The sequence below is a fragment of the Juglans microcarpa x Juglans regia genome, chromosome 7D, assembly GCF_004785595.1.
Source record: "Juglans microcarpa x Juglans regia isolate MS1-56 chromosome 7D, Jm3101_v1.0, whole genome shotgun sequence".
Classification (NCBI taxonomy): domain Eukaryota; kingdom Viridiplantae; phylum Streptophyta; class Magnoliopsida; order Fagales; family Juglandaceae; genus Juglans; species Juglans microcarpa x Juglans regia.
This window is the reverse complement of record NC_054606.1, coordinates 2,402,208-2,422,637: the sequence shown is the minus strand read 5'-3', so window position 1 is coordinate 2,422,637 and position 20,430 is coordinate 2,402,208. Positions and strand designations below refer to the sequence as shown.

Genomic DNA, 20,430 nt, shown 5'->3' with positions numbered 1-20,430 from the left:
AACATAGTGGTTGTCTATGCCTGCATCACAGCCGTACGTTGCATTTATAGAACCATGTCCACAAGGAGCCTATCCATGTGTCCACATGTAATTGATTCTTCCACTTATACTTAATATAAGATTAATATATTGTATTTATTTGATCTGTTTAAATTTTAAAAGGTATTTGTGTAAAAAATAGTAGGAAATCCTCGTCCATGGCATTGACGCTGTCACCCAGGTTACAGTGAGCTAAAGAGCGGAAAGATCATGTCTCATTGGGCCCACCACCCTAACTAAACGGTTAAGATTGGCTGCTAAGCTTGCGGGTCAAGATTGTGGACTAACGCGCATATATATAAATATATATATATATATATATATATATATATATATAGTTTCTACGGCCATATATACCCATGCAAGTCACCTAACATTGGAATTAAATATAAAATTAGTATTTGAAATAAGCTACTCCTATCTTTTAAAGCCAAGATGGTTGAATAGAAATCCCAGATCTATGCCTGCCTGCTCACTATCTGTGGCCTCCTTCTCTAGCAGTTCAAATATCGTTTGAAGTTATTTACTCTGCCATGGACAGTATGTTTCTATCTTCCCTAGCTAGTTCCATTTTTTTTCTCTTGTTTTTTCTCTTCATAAATGTGACCAATTTTCTCCAATCTCGACTGTCATGTGTGTGTGTGTGTGTGTGTGTGTATATATATATATTATCTGCACATATAGTACGTATAAATTGTATAGATCCCAATTAGGGTTAAGCAATAGCATCACGATCATCTAAACATGCGTACTAAGATATATACTTGCCGATTTGAATTTGATCTAATTTATTCTTCAGAAGTTTGGTTGGCAGGAAAATAGATTTAGGTTTAGGATCATCAGGTAACAAATTAATTGGGCTAGTTTGATCCTAGCTAGCTAGTAGTCGATCTAATATTTTTGTTTCTTAAAACCTAAATGAGTCAGGCTAAACTTTTAACACTTTTCGTTCTTGTTGTTTTCGAAATATTTTAGGTCATTTTTGGTTAACACTTCAAAAAAAAAAAAAAAAACTCAAGTTGAATTCAAATATCTTTTAATAAAAATAAAAATGATCTAATTCATCTTTTCATCTAATTATTTAGCCAGATTTCAATTAAAATAGAAAACAAAACACAAAAATCAAAATTTCATTTTTTATTTGTTGGAAACTATATATCCTAAATAAATTATATTCAAACAATCTTTCGATTATAGCTATCCGCTTTCACAAAACACAATACAAATTAAATATATATATTTTTAAAAAATATGTACAAGTTCTTCTATCTACTTTCACAAAATTCAATAAACAACCTGAAAAACCTGAAAAAATCTCAAGCATTTTCAAAACCTCTACAAAACCAAACATAATTCTCTTACATTTCATCAAAAGGCTTAGCTGAACATATATATGACGGCAGTGATTTTTGCCAATGTGCTCCTGTTTGATGGTACGTACAAGTTAACCATGAATGGTTGACATTTTCAGGGATTTTAAGGTCTAAGAGAGATTATGCGCCAGCTCACTATAAATTGAAGATATTGTCATACAGCTTACTATCCAAAGCACATCAAGAGAAGTATGAATCTAGTTCCTTTGAAGCGGGGGAGTACAGATGGTAAGTCCGATCATCAAATGCTCCAATACGTCGCTTTTAACTGATCACTTACAAGTCAGATACATACATACATACATACATACATACATATAATAAGCTCAGTAAGTTTATTAGCCAAGATCAATGGTTTGATATTTTTCATTAGTTATTAAGCCTGCCTACGTGTTAAATTCACATTGGTCTATTAATTGACCAATTCGAACAGGAAATGATGAATTCGACCATGCACGTAATTTCTACTTTTGACACTGAATTTATTTTAAAGGAACTCCTCTGTTTAGCTTCTTTGTGCTCCTTCCTAGAGGTCTAGTTTGCCCCTTCACTTAATTACCTTGTGATTTTTCTTTCATTCGCCATATAATTAACCATTCATATTATATAAGATGCTCATCAAATTAAAGCTGTTGTTTTATGCCTGCAGGAGATTGTCCCTTTTTCCAAATGGAAACATGACCGACCATGGAAATGGTTATATCTCCCTCTACTTGGCAATTGATGGCCCTGAACAACTTCCTCGTGGTCAGGGGGTTGATGTCAACTTTAAACTGTTTGTGTTGGATCAGAAACACAACAAATACTTAACTATCCAAGGTAATTTAATTTCATAATTGAAATGTCACACAAATTAACACGTGTACATAGAAATTTTCTAGGATTAGAATAATATGATTTATAAATGACTATTATCAATTACATGATGCACATGAATAATTTGTATATATAGATTCTGAGGTAAGGCGCTTTGATGAGAACAAGACAGAATGGGGTTTTGGGCAGTTACTTTCCCTTGAAGATTTCAAGGCTAGTTGTAATGGATACCTTGTCGAAGACACTTGTGTTTTTGGTGCAGAGGTTTTTGTTAATAGCCCCAGTGGCAAGTGGGAATGTCTTTCCATGCTTAAGAAACCTGCTAATGGCATTTACACTTACAAGATGGAAAACTTCGCAACTCTGAATAAAAGTTACTATCATTCTAGGGCTTTCAAGGTCGGGGAGAGGAATTGGTATGTACTTTCTAATATTAATTGCTGCCTTCCAAATCATAAACTAGTAAACTTAGATGGGTAAAGTTTACTGTTAGGACTTAGTTCTGCTTTTTTCCCCTTAATTTGATGCAGGAAGTTAAAGGTTTATCCAAAAGGAAATGACAGTCACATGGGCAAGGCATTTTCCGTATTTCTCGAGCTAGTAGGTGAGGAAAGCTGGCCACCTAAGAAAACAGTTTATGCAGAATTCAAGCTGAGAGTAGTGGACCAACTCATGCAGGGCAAGGACGTCGAGAAAAGAGGTGAATGTCATTGTTCTTAACTGCTTGATTATAGCAACTTTCAAACATCCTTCTAGTTACATTAATGCACTGCAAATCGTAGACCTCAGTCATATATATACTACTGACTTTAATAATCTCTTGCAGCTCACCACACCTTTTCTACCGCAAGCCATTATTGGGGCTACGGGGCGTTCATGTCCTTGGAGGATCTCTATAAAGCCTCCAAGGGCTTCATAAAAAATGGTACTTTAATTGTGGAAGTTCAAATCCTGGTCATGTCCCAGACTGAGGTGTACTCTGAATGTCCCTGATCAATGTTTTCTCGTAAACACAGTACTTGGCATTAAGTTTGAAACTCATGTATGCATGGCTAGAATCCATGCCAGTTGGAGATACTGTAATATTTCCGAGATGGGAGAACTATTTGGATGTGTTGCTTTTATAAAATTGAATCATGCTAATGATCTAATAATTATGTGCTAGCTAGCATGCATGTGTAGAAATTTATAAATTTGATTTTTGATTTTTGAATATGTTATGGCTAATGCATGCTAACTACGTACATCGATGTGTTATATATGTATGTTTTTTTATCAGTAAATGTGCAGATGCTAATGAAGTTATAACAAGCATCAATATTAATTAATAAAATTACATCTATTTAAACCCTGAAATAGGTCAGCTGGTCGCTCGTTGACGACCAAGCAGTTTGCATCTAGCTACTTAATGCACAAATCACATTCTTAAAATGCAAATGACTATTTCCAAAGTATCAGCTAGCTGCCTCGTAATTATGAAGAGGAACTTCACTTTTGGCACCAACATGAACTAAATTTAAAAAAAAAAAAAAAAAAAAAAAAAAAAAAAAAAAAAAAAAAAAAAAAAAAAAAAAAAAAACCTTACCATGTACATAATTTTTAAGGTACCCACAAATTAAACAACATCTAAGCGTGTTAGTTTAATAACATATAGCATTTATGAAAGGAAAAGTCATGAAAATCAATTACAATCGATAAAGACGTTCGTTTAATTAGACAAAAAATATAAGTCCGGTCAAATATGTTCGATTTGATCAACAACTGACGACTGACGTGTTCTGTGTTGAGTCCGGTCAAAAAACCCAGGTCAAGATTTTTCTTCTCGTAATAAGCTGCGTCTCGTGGAAATTCAATTAAAAATCCTGATATCGTCAAACCTCCTAAATAATTCCACAACAATACATGTTAAAGAGATATAGAATCATACCAAAGAGAAAAAGAGGATCAATGTGCCGTTTAGATAGTGAGTTGATATGAAAGTTAAAAGTTGAATAAATATTATTAGAATATTATTTTTTAATATTATTATTGTTTTGAGATTTAAAAAAATTGAATTGTTTATTATATTTTGTGTGAGAATTTGAAAAAATTGTAATGATAAGATTAAATGAAATTAAATGAAACACTTTTAGTACTATTCAAATGGGGCAAAAGTAGAAAGAGCTAGAAAAAATTCAGATAGTGCCCATGTGCTTTCTCGGAGCATTAGTAGTGGCATAGCTATTCTTTAGTTAAGATTTGATTAGAAAATTCATTTTTTCTAACCTAGCTAGCCACTTTTCAATAAAACTAAATAACAAACTATCTAAGTCTATCACTATTCTATTAAAATATTGATTTTGGCATTTTTATTGATTGTCATAATTCTAATGGTAATTGAAATATTTATTCATTATTAAAAAAGTGAACATTAATTTTTATATTATTCTAACGGATATAATTTTTTAACAGTTTTTTTTTTTTATAATGATCATATTTTTTCAACGGATATATTTTTCTAACGGTCATATTTTAATAAACTACTTCATTTCTTGAGCAACAACTTTGAACACACTAACAAAGCGAGTGCTAGAAAGAATTGATATACTTCATTTCCCAACTTCATGCTGCAAATAGTACTGGGAAAAATTGCTCTTTGGAATGAAGAAAGTATCGATATGAGATTTGATGGAGACTAGAAAGTATTGATCTAAAGAATCAAAATCCAAAATAAATCATAGAGTAGTCTTTCTGAGTCATTTACACAAGCACTTGGGCTAAGATAGAGGAAATACCCTTTACATTTTTGGCACAAGATATTCCTAGAAAGGGAGAGTTTCTTTGATTTGCCATTGTACAGGTCATCCAAAGAAACCTTCAGAGTATGCACCACATCCTCTCCATGTTCCTACTTCTTCCTCGTGAGCTATCGCCACCTGGATCAGAGTACCAGAAAAATATGCACTTACGATTAAAAATTTATTTGAATGAAAGGCCAGATATCTCAAAAGAGTATATATACATATTCTCTTACCACCAAAGGCTCCTCCGCCAACAAATGCCTCATGTATATCAAATGGATTATGAGAGGGACCAACTCCTCCCATTCCCTCCTTGAGAGCATCTTCACCATATTGGTCATAGATTTCTCTTTTCTCTGGATCATTGAGAACATCATAGGCTTGAGCTATTTCCTTGAATTGATCCAGGATGCGAGCATAATAGTGTTAAGAGAGTTGTTAATGTCGTGTTTCGTAGCCTGAACAACTCCACCATTCTAAGTTGATCCGTTCATGCAATGAAGGGGAGAAATATAGGCTCGGGGTGTTGGGGGGATACCTCCGATGCCTAAGTCAGTTTGGATTTTGTGTGCGCTTCTAATTTTTTTTTTTTTTTTTTTTTTTAGGGAAACCTCTCCAAGGCAGGACCCTTCGGACCAACTCCTGCAGAGTAAACTTCGGTCTCATGCACCGCACCCTCGAAAGTTTTCCTACATGGAACTAGTTAAATTGCTAGCTTTTCACCATGAGGTATGGTCTCAAAGGATTGATACCTGGTGGAGGTATCAATCCCAAGACCAAGGCCTTCACCACTTAGGCCAACCACTTGGGATTAAAGTAATGTATATATGCCAAAGAGTTTTCCCCCCAGGGGGAATATTTATACTTGGTGGAGGTGGTCCCTTGTCAGGTTGTTTGTGGTGCATCGCTCCATATCGAGACCATGTTCTCCTGCCATCTCCTTGCCAGGTGACAAGCCAGCCATACCTAGTCATGGCGACCGCTAACAGCCCTGGGCCTTTGTCGTGATGTGCCCACCTCCGTTCTTCATTAATGCGGCTTGGCCTTAGTTAGGTGCTCTCACCTCCCAGGTCTTGTCCAGTCGTTGGCGCGTATGACTCGTCTGCCAGTTAAGGTGATCACGGGCCTCATGTCCTAATCCCATGCTTCACACGTTGTCGTTGTCCCTCTGGGCTCTGTGGGCTGTTGACCCTCTAGGCTTGACCTGGGTCACCCTATCCTCATACAGACTTTGCTTTGCCAGGCTGTTGTTAGGCCCACCTGTATCTCGTGGATTAGGCTTGCTCGGTCGGGCCCGTTACTAGGGACAACCCCCCTTCTCAAGAGTAAAATAACATTAGACCAAGTAATGCATGCATCAAAAGGTACAAACTATTCAAAAATTCTACTTACAACCGACTTGGGGAACCGCCGCATCACCGCGTCTTATGTGGCATATTGCAAAATGACGTCGTTAATTCAAACGAAGATGAAGTTGCCTCCATCCTAGTAGAAAGTTAGAAAGCCTCCATAGTCCATCCCTATCCCTTACGAAGCCAGCCTTCATTGAATCGAAACCCTCTTCTACACGAAGCTTGTGGGTCTTCGTCTTCTCCTCGAACCCAAGAGTCATGAACCCACAAACCCATGAACCAGAGCTATGAATGACTACGATGCCAAGACGAAGGAGGCTTAGTTTAAATTTAAATTAAATTCTCCTCCTCTTTCACTTGCTTTAGTAATTTCGTAGGCTGTAAAATATCTATCAATGGTTGCCTATTTGGCAATGTAAAGATAATCTATTATACTGCACATCTCTCACGCTCTGCATTTAATTTTTACGACGTCAAAGTTGTCTTTGGCTGTTTTTTCTTCCACGCATTTAATTTTCATCTGGATAGATTATGTTCATCCATGAAACTGGCATTGGTGACATGTCACTGTATTTTATTTTATTTTATTTTCAACTCCGATCCCCCAAAAGTTTTGCTTCTTTGCTCTTGTATGATTGGCTGGGGCAAGCTGGGTAGTAAGAGTGTATCAGTTTGGAAGAAAAGAACGAACAACCACGAAAATTTGTATTAATTAACATACCAAAAACGGGAATTCTTCCTTTTAAAAAAGGAAACGAAGTCTGTAATTCAACAAGCGAAGTGATGCACAATAACAAAGTCCCATTCAGCTTCTCCACGAACCCAAACTAAATAAAAAAATTCAACATTGCTGGTGCTTAGCAACTCAGTATTCCATTTGTGGTTAACTAATTGTGAAAGAAGAGAAATCTTATGCAACTAATTGTGAGGATCGTGGTTGGGCTGATCAATGCTGCAACAGAAGCTGCTGGGATGACAACAAGAAGAGGGGGCCTGGGGTACAGTGAAACTAATAGAGAAATAAATGGAGGTGTAGAGAACAATTTCGTTTTTCATTGAACGGAAAAATGAAGGGGAGAAAAAAAGGGAGGAAGGATTACAGAAAAAAGAGAAAGTGGGACCCACTGTATCAGTCGGTTACACGCCGGTTGCAAATGCCAGTTGTACATAGCAAAGTTGCAAACTATTATGATCAACATAATTATTCTTTTATGTAACCACGTAAACCCATTTTCCTCGATAATATTGTGCAAATGCCACATTGCAACCTTAAAACACTATGTGAGTGAAAATGCCTTATAAAGGGGCATGTTTGTCAGGCACGCCAACCAAGAGACGTGGCCGGAATGACACATCCATAGGTTGGCCATCTTAACCACTTCAGTAAGGTTTTTCATCAGAAGGTGTGAACTCCAGTATACATTCTTGGGCTTCTTGAAAAAATGATTTACTGGATCTGAATTAAATAAAGATTAAAAAAGCCCAGAGATTGAGATATTCTTATCAATGTTGTACTTATCACGACTTAAAAAAAAAGGTTGTACTTATCACAAACAACACATTTCATTCCCGTGAAAGAGTACTACTATCTAGAAGATTAAGGGCTCGTTTGTTTTCGGATATGAGATGAGATGAGTTGAGATTAAAATTAAAAAGTTGAATAAAATATTGTTAGAATATATTTTTTAATATTATTTTTGTTTTGAGATTTGAAAAAGTTGAATTGTTTATTTTATTTTATATTGGAAGTTGAGAAAGTTGTAATGATTAGATGAGATGAGATGAGATGAGATGAGATATTTTCTGAAAGCAAACGAGGCCTAAGACACTTATGAAAGCAGATTTTTTTGTATGGACAACTTGTTTGGGAAAGATACTTACATTAGACAACCTACGGAGACCCCGAATCATCATAGTGGAGTGATGTTGCACGTGTAAAAAGAGTAGGGAGACTGTGAATCATTCACTCCTCCACTGTGAGGTTGCCATGACCTTATGGAATGAATTCTTTGTCAGGATAGGAGTAGCTTGAGTTATGCTTAGAAAGGTAGTTGATTTTCTAGCAAGTTGTAGGGGCTTGCATGGCTACTCACAAATATCAACCATATGAAAGATGGTTCCCATTTGCCTATGATAGATAGAAACTTTGAAGATTGTGAGTAGTCAGCAGACAAGCTTAGAGTTTTCTTTTTAATATTTTATTTCATTGGTTGATTGTATTAGACTTCAATAGTCTGAATATCCATGATTTCCTTATATCCCTAGTCACTCATGATTGTATCCCTAGTCATTCATGATTAGGTGTTGCTCTTGCCTATGTCCCGTGTGCTTGGGTTATGCCTAGTCCTCATCAATAAAATTCTTATTTACTGATCAAAAAAATGTTGTATAGCCCTTTCAGGATAAATAGACTCTTAAAGTAGCACTCAAAGATCTAAATTAACTATATATGACTAAGCCTAGAACGAATTGTTTATCAACCACTATATAGAGATAACGCCCAATAGTTTCTCTAACATGACAAATAAGGCAAGCATATGACATACATCATATATACAAGGTATTTTTTACATATCAGTATATATACAAGTGTGTGTCTGTGTGAGGACCCGCCTCTCGGGATCACCACCTTTGTCCGGATGATTCTTGATTGCAACTTTTTTATATGCCTTCTTCAATTGATCATCTTTACTTTTACTTTTTGAAACACCAAGAATTTCATTGTACTTGGTGTTGTCACTCTTCTTTGGCCCACGCCCAAACATGATCGAAGCCTTCAAAACTTCTGCATATTCAAAAAAGGGATAATCCATTATCGAACTCCACAGAACTCCGAAGGCCAATGCAAAATTTGAAATGAGTTTGTATAACAATAAGTTTTCCAAATAAAAGTCATGATCAGGACGCTAGTTGGTAGTAAAATCACATAAAAAAAATATATAGCCGAACAACCATGACAGAAATAATGCACATACATACAAAAAAAATATACAAAAAATCTCCCCATAATGGACTTTTTTATGAGTAATAAATATTTATTGGATAAGCGCAAAAGGCCCAACTCAAGTACTTGAGGAACAACCAATCTTGAAGGTGAAGATCAGCTCCCTAGAAAAGTTTCCGACAATTTTCTTTCAGGAACGCTTATCTAGATGAATATATTATTTTTGAATTAGAAGAAATCTCAATATGCCAATTCAATTAGGGTGTACTGCATTTTTGTTTGCGACGATCATGCAGAATAATTTTCGAGACCAGTACTGGAGCCTATAAGAAGGAAACCATCTTCTCATCCCATTATATATTGACTTTAATTTTTTTTGTTGCGTTTGAATGTTGAGTTGAGTTTAATTCTTTATAATTTATAATGAGTTAAGTAGTAAAAAAAATTATATAAATTTCATCTAAACTGAGTTTAAAGTGTGTTTAGATATTAACATGAGTTTAGTATTTTTTATGAGAAATTGAAAAAAATTATGGATCTCATGTATAAAGATATATTAAGTTAAAAAAAAAGTTATGGGTTTCACGTGTAAGCAAGTTTTGAATTAAGATGAGTTTAGTAATTTGAGAGTTTGATGTTTAGATATTAGACTCAACTTAAAATTAGACTGAACTTAACTGAGTCTTACAATCAAATACAGCCTTAATGTCTATATTGCAGTGCGTTTTCTGTCCACTTTCTTCCTTCCCATAGAAATTATATGCTTCACAACTTAGTTCTAAATATATATATATATATATATATATATATATATATATATTTTATAATTAACTTAGTTCCAAATATAACTAAACTAACAAGATACCGATTCTGCATTCAAAATTGCTAGTAATGATTGCCACGGAAAAGTCCCCAATAAACATGAAGAATTCCAAGTAATCATAACAATTCCAAAGGAAAAAAGTGAAACTAAATAACACTTGACGGTAGCAGACCAACCTCCCAACCAAATCCACTAAAGGCATTATTAACCATTAAAAGTAAGAATAGGGCAATAGTCGTCCATTTCTTATCCTACCAAACCTAGCAAAAGACTTCATCAAACATAAGCTAATAGAGACGCCAACAAAAATAAAAGGAAAGATCCCATCTATATACAAAAGGAAAATGCTGGAGAGAGAGTAAAAACTAGAGGTGTAACCAGTCCAGTTTAGTTTTGGATAAAATTTAGGACCAAACCGGTATATACCGATTTTATATTTTTGAAAATCGATTATGCACCGGTTACCCTCCTAAATCTGTACCTCCGTTTTTACCGGTTCTAGTCCGGTTTTCCGCTTTTAATAGTATTACTATTAGGGCATAAAATATAATTAATATACTAATATACATTAGTATACTAATTAATTAAAGTGAAATGTAATTAATATACTAATGTATATTAGTATTACCAATATATTATGTGTTTATCAAAAGGAATATGTTGAGAATTTATTAGGCCATAAAATGTTATTTATATATATATTTTATGTTTAAAGTATATGATCAAATAAATTTTCATGTTTAAGATTAAAATTTTATATTATAAATTATAATAAAATTATCTTATATATAATTATAATTTATATTATTATATATAAAAATTATATATAATATTAAAAAAACTAATTTAACATATATATTATTTTGAACCAATCCAATCTGGGCCTAAAATGTCTAGAACTGGAACCGGACCGGTTCCAACCGGTTTTGCCATTACGGAAATCAATTCCAGCCTGGACCGGTCCAAAACAGTACCGGTTTGGGCCGGTCCGGTCCGATTTTTTGATTTTTTTTTTTTACACCCCTAGTAAAAATCCAATTCTAGGATGAAAAAAAGGAGTCATTATACCGTCAAAACTACAAGCTTACTACAACCAAATAGTTACACATTCTTTAATTTCTGAACCACACCCTCCCAGCCAAAAAAAGCGTCCCAAAAAATAACCTCCTAATTACCTATAAATCTGAAAGATGGCCAATTCCACGAGAGAGAAAAAGGAAGCTTCTTTAATTTTAAACAACAAGGTTGTCACTAGGCCTACAACCCGAGTTGACAATACCAGGTGTGTGCCCGACCCAAAATGAATATCTCCATTTAAGGCACCAACCCGATCCGAACCAGTCCTTCAAAACAAAATCGGGTCAAACCCGTATGACCCGACCTGGTCTTAAAAAAAAAATGAAAATATTACCCTATTTCTTCTTCATCGGCAGAGGGACCTTGTACCCATACTGATCAAAGCTTCAACTTGCAATCTTATCTACAATTTCCATGTACTAATCTCTACAAAAATGCTGAGATTAAAAGAAAAAAGAGAAAAATTTAATGAACAAGGAAAAATAAGTTTCCTACCCCTTTTACATTTTCTTGGAAACCAAGCATACTACAAGAAAAACAAGTATTTGTGACAGATTATTTGCAACGATAACGACTATTTGTGACAAAACAGACTCATTTTGACAAGAAATAACTGGTCACAAATAAGAAATTTTCTTGTAAGTACAACAAGTAAAAACCTGATCCAAAGCCGCACTACATTTCCAAGAAAGAAGCCCAAAAAAAAAAAAAAAAGAAGATACCAAACCAAATATGGCCTTCATGTATGAAAGGAGCACAAGGGACTCAAGAAATGACATTGGGCTGAGCCCAGGTGGCATGGTGATGCAGGCAAACCTCGAGAGCTTGAATGGAAATGAGAAGACGAGGGGATCTCATACTATACGGGAGCTTGAAGCTAGGGTTTGATCTCATACACTCATTCTTTCCACGAATCCTTACATAAACACTAGTAGACCCAACAATTCAATGAACCCCGGAGCTCGCCAATAGTGTCCTCAAGTGCCTTTGGAACCACGAACACAAGGCTCCCTACTTCTTCATAACCCTAAACCACCACCACTACCACCACCCCACCTTTGCTCACTCATCTTTCTCCTTCAACCTCGGCATTGAGATTGCCGCCCGCATGCGCGACTACAAGGCCGTGTGGGTCTCGTGGCCTGGATGCGTAATCATCGCTCACCATTGGAAAGAGTGGGGCAGATGGAGAAGCACGTGAGACTTGAGAGTGGGCAGATCTGGACCTTGTGGAGAAGCAACTGAGGGGATGATGCGGCAAACGGCGACAAGAATTGTGACGACGAACAGCGACGACGAACTATGACGACGAACAATGATGAAGAACGGAGAGTTTGCTAGGGTTTGAGGAGAGAACTCTATTCAACCATATTGTGAATGTGTGATCGGTTTCGACAGATATTATGTGTAGCCAAGCCGTTATTCAACTTGATCCGATGAACTCGACTTTTGTCCGGTGGGCCAATATCGGGTCTTGTGGACGGATCGGCCCTGGGCCTTTTATGCATAGGCCTAGTTGCCATGATTACATGCATGCTCTGTACCCTTTTATCTCTAGGAAAATATCAATAAGTGGGTCTAAACTCTAATGTACTGAGATATAAAATTTCAAACAAGTGCTTATGCCTCATGGAAATGGGGGTTACGAAAATTCCATAAGTTTCTTTACAAATTTACGCAGTTATGATCATCAATTTGTTACCTAATAGCAAACATCTTATAATTCCGAACATAGAAATTAAAATTTTCCCAACAAGCCAAAAGAACTCCATAATTTCTTACGAATCTAACCGAAAGACAAGAAAAATCTGAGATTTTGATGAATGAACAAGCTTCCTGGGAGAGAAAGTACAAAGAAAGATACCTTACAAGTTTAAAGAGAGAATATGGATGGTACCCTCTTGTCTCCGTCTCAAAACCACAAAGGACTTCAAAGTTTTGCCTCGTTTTGTTGTTACGCATTGATGTGATAAGAAATATGTGGGACACTAATAAGATATTTTGTCAAGTAAAATGATTTCACTTAAAATTTTCATAATACTTTGAAAGAGAAAAAGCTGAATATTATTAAAAGAGAGTTAGAGCTTGTTTGGTAATGTGTTAAAAGTCTTAAAAAGTATTTAAATAGGTTTAAAAGCTTTTTAATAGGAAAATTAGATTGTTTAGATGTTACATATCAAAGTATTTTTAATCTCAAATAAGTTAAAAAGTACATTTGAGAAAAAGTATTATTTTGATGATTTTCTCAAAAGTGCTTTTTCGAATAATATTTGAATTTTAAAAAGACTATCAATAGACAAAAATATTCATACAACTTTTAGATAATTACAATTTTTAAACTTTCATGGATATGGTTATAGTCTTTAAAAATTCAAATAATCGTCATTTTTACCTAAAAAATGTACTTTTTTAATTTGTTTCCAAACAAATGTAATATGATTGAAAGTCCTTAAAATATATAGTTGTCAAACAGTAAATAATTTTTTAATTGTAGAACTTATTACTTAAGTTGTCAGCTATAAGCCCTAACATGCACTTAGAATATAATTTTTTAATATAATTTTTATCTTGAAACTTAAAAAAAGTTGAATTATTTTTTGTATTTTATTTAGAAGTTTAGAAAAATTATAATTATTAAGTAATGATTAGATGAAAAATTTAAAAATTAAAAAAAATTAAAATTGAAAAATATTTATATTTGAGTTTGAATGGTATTTAGATGTAGGGATGAAATGAGATGAGATAGTATTTAAAACCAAATAGGACCTAAATCATTCTTTTGATTTTTTATAATATATTTAGATATATTTGTTAGAAAAATTATACTCATCATACTCACACTACACACCACACATAATTTTTTCATTTTTATATTTTATTTTTTTTCTTACTAAATGTATAGTGTATAGATGATGAACAAAAGAACTTAATTAGTTTAAAAGGAATAAAGTAAAAATAAATAAAAACAAGAAAGTGTGGTATGTAGTATGTGAGAATGATGAATATCAAAACTCTATTTGTTATTCCTACTCTTTCTTCAAAGCTAAAAACAATATTAACGGGTGGGTTCTTTAACACATTGTGGCTGGAACTCGACCTTGGAGAGTATCCTCGATGGGGTACCATTAATTGCATGGTTGCTTTACTCAGTATAGAGGATGAATGCAGTATTAGTCTTTACACAGATGAGATAAAAGTTGAAAGTTGAATAAAATATTGTTATAATATTATTTTTATTTTGAGATTTGAAAAAATTAAATTGTTTATCATATTTTGTATGGGACTTTTAAAAAGTTGTAATAATTATATAAAATTAGATAAGATAGTATAGTTTGTGTAACTAAACCAAGCCATTCTTGTTGAGGATCTGAAAGTAGCCTTGAGACCAAAAACTGACGAGAAAGTCATAGTGAACAGAGAAGAAATTGTGAAAGTCATTAAGGGACTAATGGTCGAAGAAGAGGGGAAGTGAATTCACAACCGTATGAAAGAACTAAAAATTGCAGATGATAAAGCTTTGAGCGAAGATGGTTCTTCCACTAGGGCACTCTTGAATTCGCATCAAAGATGGCCTTTAATGCTAATTAGTTGAGAGAGAGAGCTCTAAGCGCAAAATATTTTAATTTTCTCGCTCTTTCTACCTGCGGTACTTTTTTTCCCTCAAGAGTTCAGTTCTATATCAATTTATAGTGTGTTATAAATGCGGAGATATTGGGGTGCAGACAATATGGCCCCATGGCCCCAATATCCCTTCAATCTTATTTTCTAGTGAGATATTGGGGTGCAGACAATGGTCTGCACTAGAAATCCAATGGCTCGAAATCATTGTCTGCACTAGAAAATGATTTGAAGATGTGGGCCATTGTTCACTAGAGTACTATTTATAATGGGCAAAGAGTATTATAAATAATTCAGGGTTAGAGAGTTAAAAAAAAATTTTAACTCTCTAACCCTGGATTAGAGAATTTGGACCCGAATGGGCCCCATTTTGCTTTTTGCGAATGTATTTATAAGTCTAGCCCCATTTTGCTAGGAATTAGTGAATGCATCGAGCTAACACTGATCAGAGAGAATAGTTGCAGATGGATAGTAGCAGCAGCAACTCCAATCTGAGGTTAGCAACTTAGCCATTATAGCTATTTATAATGGGCAAAGAGTATTATAGCTATGTATAATGGGCAAAGAGTATTATAAATAGCCATTATAGCTAGGACTCAGATCATTCACCATTCCAGTTTTTAACTGAGGCAACCCAGGGAGAGAGAATAGGAGAGCAAATGGCCGATAGCAGAAGCATGAGCAACTCCGACAATCTGAGGTTAGCACTACTACTCCACATTATTTCTTGTCTCATCATTTGGTACTTATAAATTACAACGGGGTGTTTCCAATTGAGATCTCTCTTCAGATGTTTTGTTAGATCTTTATTCATATATTTTTGGTAAAGAGACAATATTAATATCGTATATGCGTCTCCCGGAATATATAGTTTTTCATATACTAAATATTATATCTAATGCTCTTTGAGATAAAATTTGACTATATATTATAGTTCATCTCCCGATAGTTCGTCTCCTGGAATATAGTTTGTCATATACTAATATAGTATATCTAATGCTCTTTTGGACCTGTGTTTTACATGCTTTGGTCTACTTTTATTTACGTTTGTATTAGAACTGGACCATGGCCTCTATTGCTTACTTGTGGAAAAAGCATTGTCCCTGCAAGAAAATTTATAAAACAATATTTCTACAAATCAGATAAATCTTTATAGAATATCTTTCACCATAAAATAGATCTGAGTCTAGACGTGTTTATATATATTATCAAGATCTTGATTTTTTGCGAGACTTTTCAAGACAGTTTCTTGTATTTTTATTAGCTAATTTTCAGCCGGATCTTGCAAGATAACTGAAGGAAGAAGAAGACAAAAAGGAGACTGAGTAAGACGGAGGGAGACTCTGTAGGGCCGGAAGTAAAATTTCGTTTGATTTTGCATATGATAGATGAGTTGAGATTAAAGTTAAAAATTAAATAAAATATTATTAGAATATATTTTTTTAATAGTATTTTTATTTTAAAATTTAAAAAAATTAAATTATTTATTTTATTTTATATAAAAATTTAATAAATTTATAATGATTAGATAAAATAAAATCAAATAAAATGAAATCCTCTAAACGATCTTTGGTACATCGATCTTTCAACTACGGACAAAGGTATAGCTACTACTATTCGACCTTGCAAATTTTTATTGTTTTTCTAATTTTAACTTTCTTGGACCTTTTACTGCGAAACCCTAATTTCTATCTGGGCCTCGTTTCTGGCGAACGAGATGATGACAAAATTTGAAGATTTTTGTCCTCATCGAGAGCGAATCAACTATGAATCTTGGATTTTTTTTTAAAGCGGTAAATAAACTGTGATGTAAGTTTGAGAGGAAGAAAATGCCTAGAGGCAAAAGGTCAAGTTCGGACAAGAACTGAAGAAAGTGTAATTTTTCAAACGCAGAAAGGGGCAGGTGTGTTGAGTCTGTAGACTCTCGTGATTATTGTTCAAATCAAAAGAAAAGGCAACAAAAAGCGACCGGCAGACGGCTAATTTTTTTTTTTTTTTTTTTTTTAAACTGTTATGAACCCAACTACACTGAACCGGACTTGATAGGCTTCCTAATATTCCTTAAACCTAATTTATTTACGATTATAGTTTCTTTACTATAGGACTTAATTGGACTTTTTCAATTACTTAGAATTGGCCTGGCCCATGGCCTTAGTATTTGGTCTGGCCTATGGCCTTCATATTTTCCTTAATGGTTGCCTGATAGTATATATATATCTAGGAGGAGGGAAGAGTGGAAAATCATATGAAATATTGTCAAAATTTTTTTAGAATTCTATAAGGAGATTGGAATCTCTCGAAGTATTCCCTTATCAATGAATGAATGACTCTTTGAAGCCTTTTCACAAACAGCTTGCATCCTTCTTCTATTTCTTTGCTACCATACCATTTCTGCTACTACATTCATTTCCTAGCTACACCCCGTCATCACCACTACAATCATAGTAGGATCATTACAAGTGGTATCTAGAGCCAACAATCTTATCATGGAGTTGACTAATGCAAAACTTCAAGTATATTTTCAAAATTATCACCGTGCACTCTATGATGAATTGTATAGAGATTCTGGAGAAATGGTCCTTACAGTGAAATGTTCAAACGGAAAAAATTTAAAAATCTTAGTTGAGCCTTCCTTTAAGATTTATTATGTGAAACTGAACGTTGAATACGCACATGGAAGGCATATATATCCATTGGAACAACAAATATTGAAGGATGGAGATGTTCTTCTGGAAGATGAGGTTGAGTTAACAGGCACAAAAAAACTGAGCACTGGGTATCTTCTTTTGGATATGAGGAAGGATGAATTCGGCTCAAAAAAATTAGAGAATGAGGGAGTAGAGAAGGAAGCTACGGATTCAACCAAAGAAATACAAAACTCCATACTGCAGATGGCAAATGAATCGATAGATGAAGATGAACTTATAGAGGAAAGAAAAGAAGAGGCAGTTGAAGTGGAGAACAGATTTGAAGGGAGACAAAGTGAGAAAGAGAAAAACAAAACTCATGGCCATCCCCAAAAATCACTCACAACTTAAACACCTCACCATCCCCAAAATTCACTCGCATCTCAGATAATTCACCATCTCCAAAAATCACTCGCATCTCAGAAACCCCACCATTCCAAAAAATCACAAGCCCAACCCTCTTCACGTTCCAAAAATATCTTCAGCAATGCCTTCCTTGGGTCCGAGATGGGGGCCAAGCTCACCGCCGACCTGTAATAGCTTGAAAATCTTAGGGATAAGATTTGTTTGGCTCATCTTTTGCTTGATGTATTGCAATCGAGGGGTGTGTTAGAGCCTTTTGATAGAGGAAGAGAGGCCTTTGATGTATTGCTTGCTTCTACTTGTTCAAAGATTCGAAGTGGGTGTAAAATTGTGATTGAGAAAATGGCCCGTAGGTATGTGAAATCTTGTGATGCTCTTCATGGTCTGATTAAACTAGGGGAGACTGGAATTGGTGATACAAACGAAAGGAATATCCTGATTTGTGAGTCGGTGTACTCACGGTAAAGGGTGGAACGATAATGGACCATGTGGTTAATACTGTTAGTTGTGCTCGTGTGGCCTGGCAGCTGTTTGATGAAATGGTCGATGGCATTATCACTTCCTCTCAAAACCTCATGGAAAGATGTTTTCTCTGGGACCAGGTTGGTCATCTAGCAGCTGAATGTCGTGGTAGGCCTGGTAATGAAGCTAAAAATCGAAATGCAGTGGATGATAGTCCAATTCACAAGAAAAAACATCAATTTCTCAATCCTTGGGTGTATCTAATGTATACAAATGGTTCAGTGCCTGGAACTCTATCTGTAGCCTTAAGGCTTTGTGTGATGATTGAATTTGGTGGGTTTTTCCCAAGAAGCACTGAAATGGCTAATGAAGATGTAAATGAACACGAGTCAATGGATGCGCTTGAGAATATAAATCCCCACAGAAAGAAGGATCTGAGATCTATTTGAAGAAAGTTGATAGCTTTTCTCGATGGGTTACTAGAGAACTTGGAGATGTAGATGATTTGCATTTACAAAGCTCATCTGGTTTATCATGGAGCACTGTTGAATGTGAAAATGTAGTTGATGATTCTTGGTTAAGTCCCTCTCTATCTCAGGACCAATTTTGTAGTATTTTAGATTTTTGACCAAAGTGGGCTCACACGAATTCAAAACCTAAGGTTCTAATAACTGGAACATTTTTTAAGAGCCCGAGGTAACAAAATGTAGCACTGTTCATCAGGGTTCCGACTGGGAACCCGGGTTTCAAACCTGAGCCAGAAGCCGGATCGGGTTGGCTCAGGTCAGACCCAAGCTGAAACCCGAACTTTTTAACTAAATGCATGTAAAAAAAAAAACAAAATCAATATTCATCATGTAAAATGCATGCGAGATACACGATACAATCCACATATTACATTGTTTGAACTAATTTGCTAAAAATATTACAAAACACATACATTGCTTTAATCAAACTTTAATACACAACAAATTGTTTGCAAAAAATCAGAAATTTTTCCATCAATTAGCTCTTCTTCCAACAATCACAAAATAGTGGTTTTGACAAGCTCTCTTGGTTGAATCAGAAACTAGTATTTGATGTTGTTGCAGGCCATATGGGAAAGGTTCATTTGTTACAACCTCTACAAACTAGAAGCAATATAATAGGTGTGTGTACATAAACCAGACAAAAATAAAACTCCAAAAATCTGCTTGTTTTGTAGCAATTTTATTCTCTCACCAAGTTTCCTTATAGGAGGAGAAGTCCCAATTCCAAACTCTCAAAAAGAGCATCAGGAAACAAACATAAAAAGAGCATCAGGAAACAAACATACACTGGCTCTGATACTATAAAGGAAGTAGAAAACCCTGCACAGAACCACAATGACAATGGCATCTTAGTTTCATGCATGAATGGATTCTCAATCAAACATTTCTCAAGTCCATTTTCCTTCAACCTCACCACTATCTCCATCATTATTAATTAGAAGGCTTTGAGCATTTGGAGCTAACAACTCTAAATGCTGAGCTCAATTCCAACTAGATTTAAAGTCAACAAGGTTCTTCAGTGTTATAAGTGGGTAAGAGTGCAATCAGGATCACGTGTAAGGTTCTTCAGTGTTAAAAGAGTTGTAAGCTTTGATCTCACATCAACCCTAATGAGTGTTCTAAAGAAGAGAAAAATAAATAATAATAATAATAATAAATTAAAAAAAAACCCTAATAACCAAATTGGGTCCAAAGGCTCCCAAGAAGGCTTTTTATTGAAAATACCAAAAACAAGATGCTATAAGATTGACCAATGAAAAGATGCTTTAAGAAGTTAGGTTGGCAAAAGGCAGCAAAACTAAGAAATAACAGCATTCAAGATCCGTGAAAGAACAAAATAGAAGCAATGCTAATCATTTTCTAAACATCATAAATAGTTGTAGTCTCTAGATTATGCAAGAAGCAAGCACTTACTCTAGATTTTTTTAGCATAAATGGGAAAAGAGACTTACAACAGCCTCTGTTGAAGATGAAACTAGATGATCATCTAAAAAAATTAAAAATGAGTTAGATAGATAATAAACCAAGATAGATAGATATTAAAAAAAATATTTCAAGTTTCAAACT

General features: G+C 34.7%; 1 protein-coding gene and 1 pseudogene across 1 annotated transcript; one reads left to right on the top strand and one right to left on the bottom strand.

The window, feature by feature from the left end:
• Nucleotides 1–435: 435 nt before the first annotated feature.
• Nucleotides 436–3,443, top strand: LOC121238527 (MATH domain and coiled-coil domain-containing protein At2g05420-like). The gene is made up of 6 exons (XM_041135439.1): nucleotides 436–579; nucleotides 1,511–1,640; nucleotides 2,062–2,231; nucleotides 2,365–2,644; nucleotides 2,759–2,928; nucleotides 3,055–3,443. Exons 1-6 carry the CDS (start codon nucleotides 573–575, stop codon nucleotides 3,219–3,221), a joined length of 924 nt encoding a protein of 307 aa, XP_040991373.1. The 5' UTR covers nucleotides 436–572; the 3' UTR covers nucleotides 3,222–3,443.
• A 1,474-nt stretch (nucleotides 3,444–4,917) lies between these two features.
• On the bottom strand, nucleotides 4,918–9,173 carry LOC121239439 (annotated as a pseudogene).
• Between the last annotated feature and the right edge of the window lie 11,257 nt (nucleotides 9,174–20,430).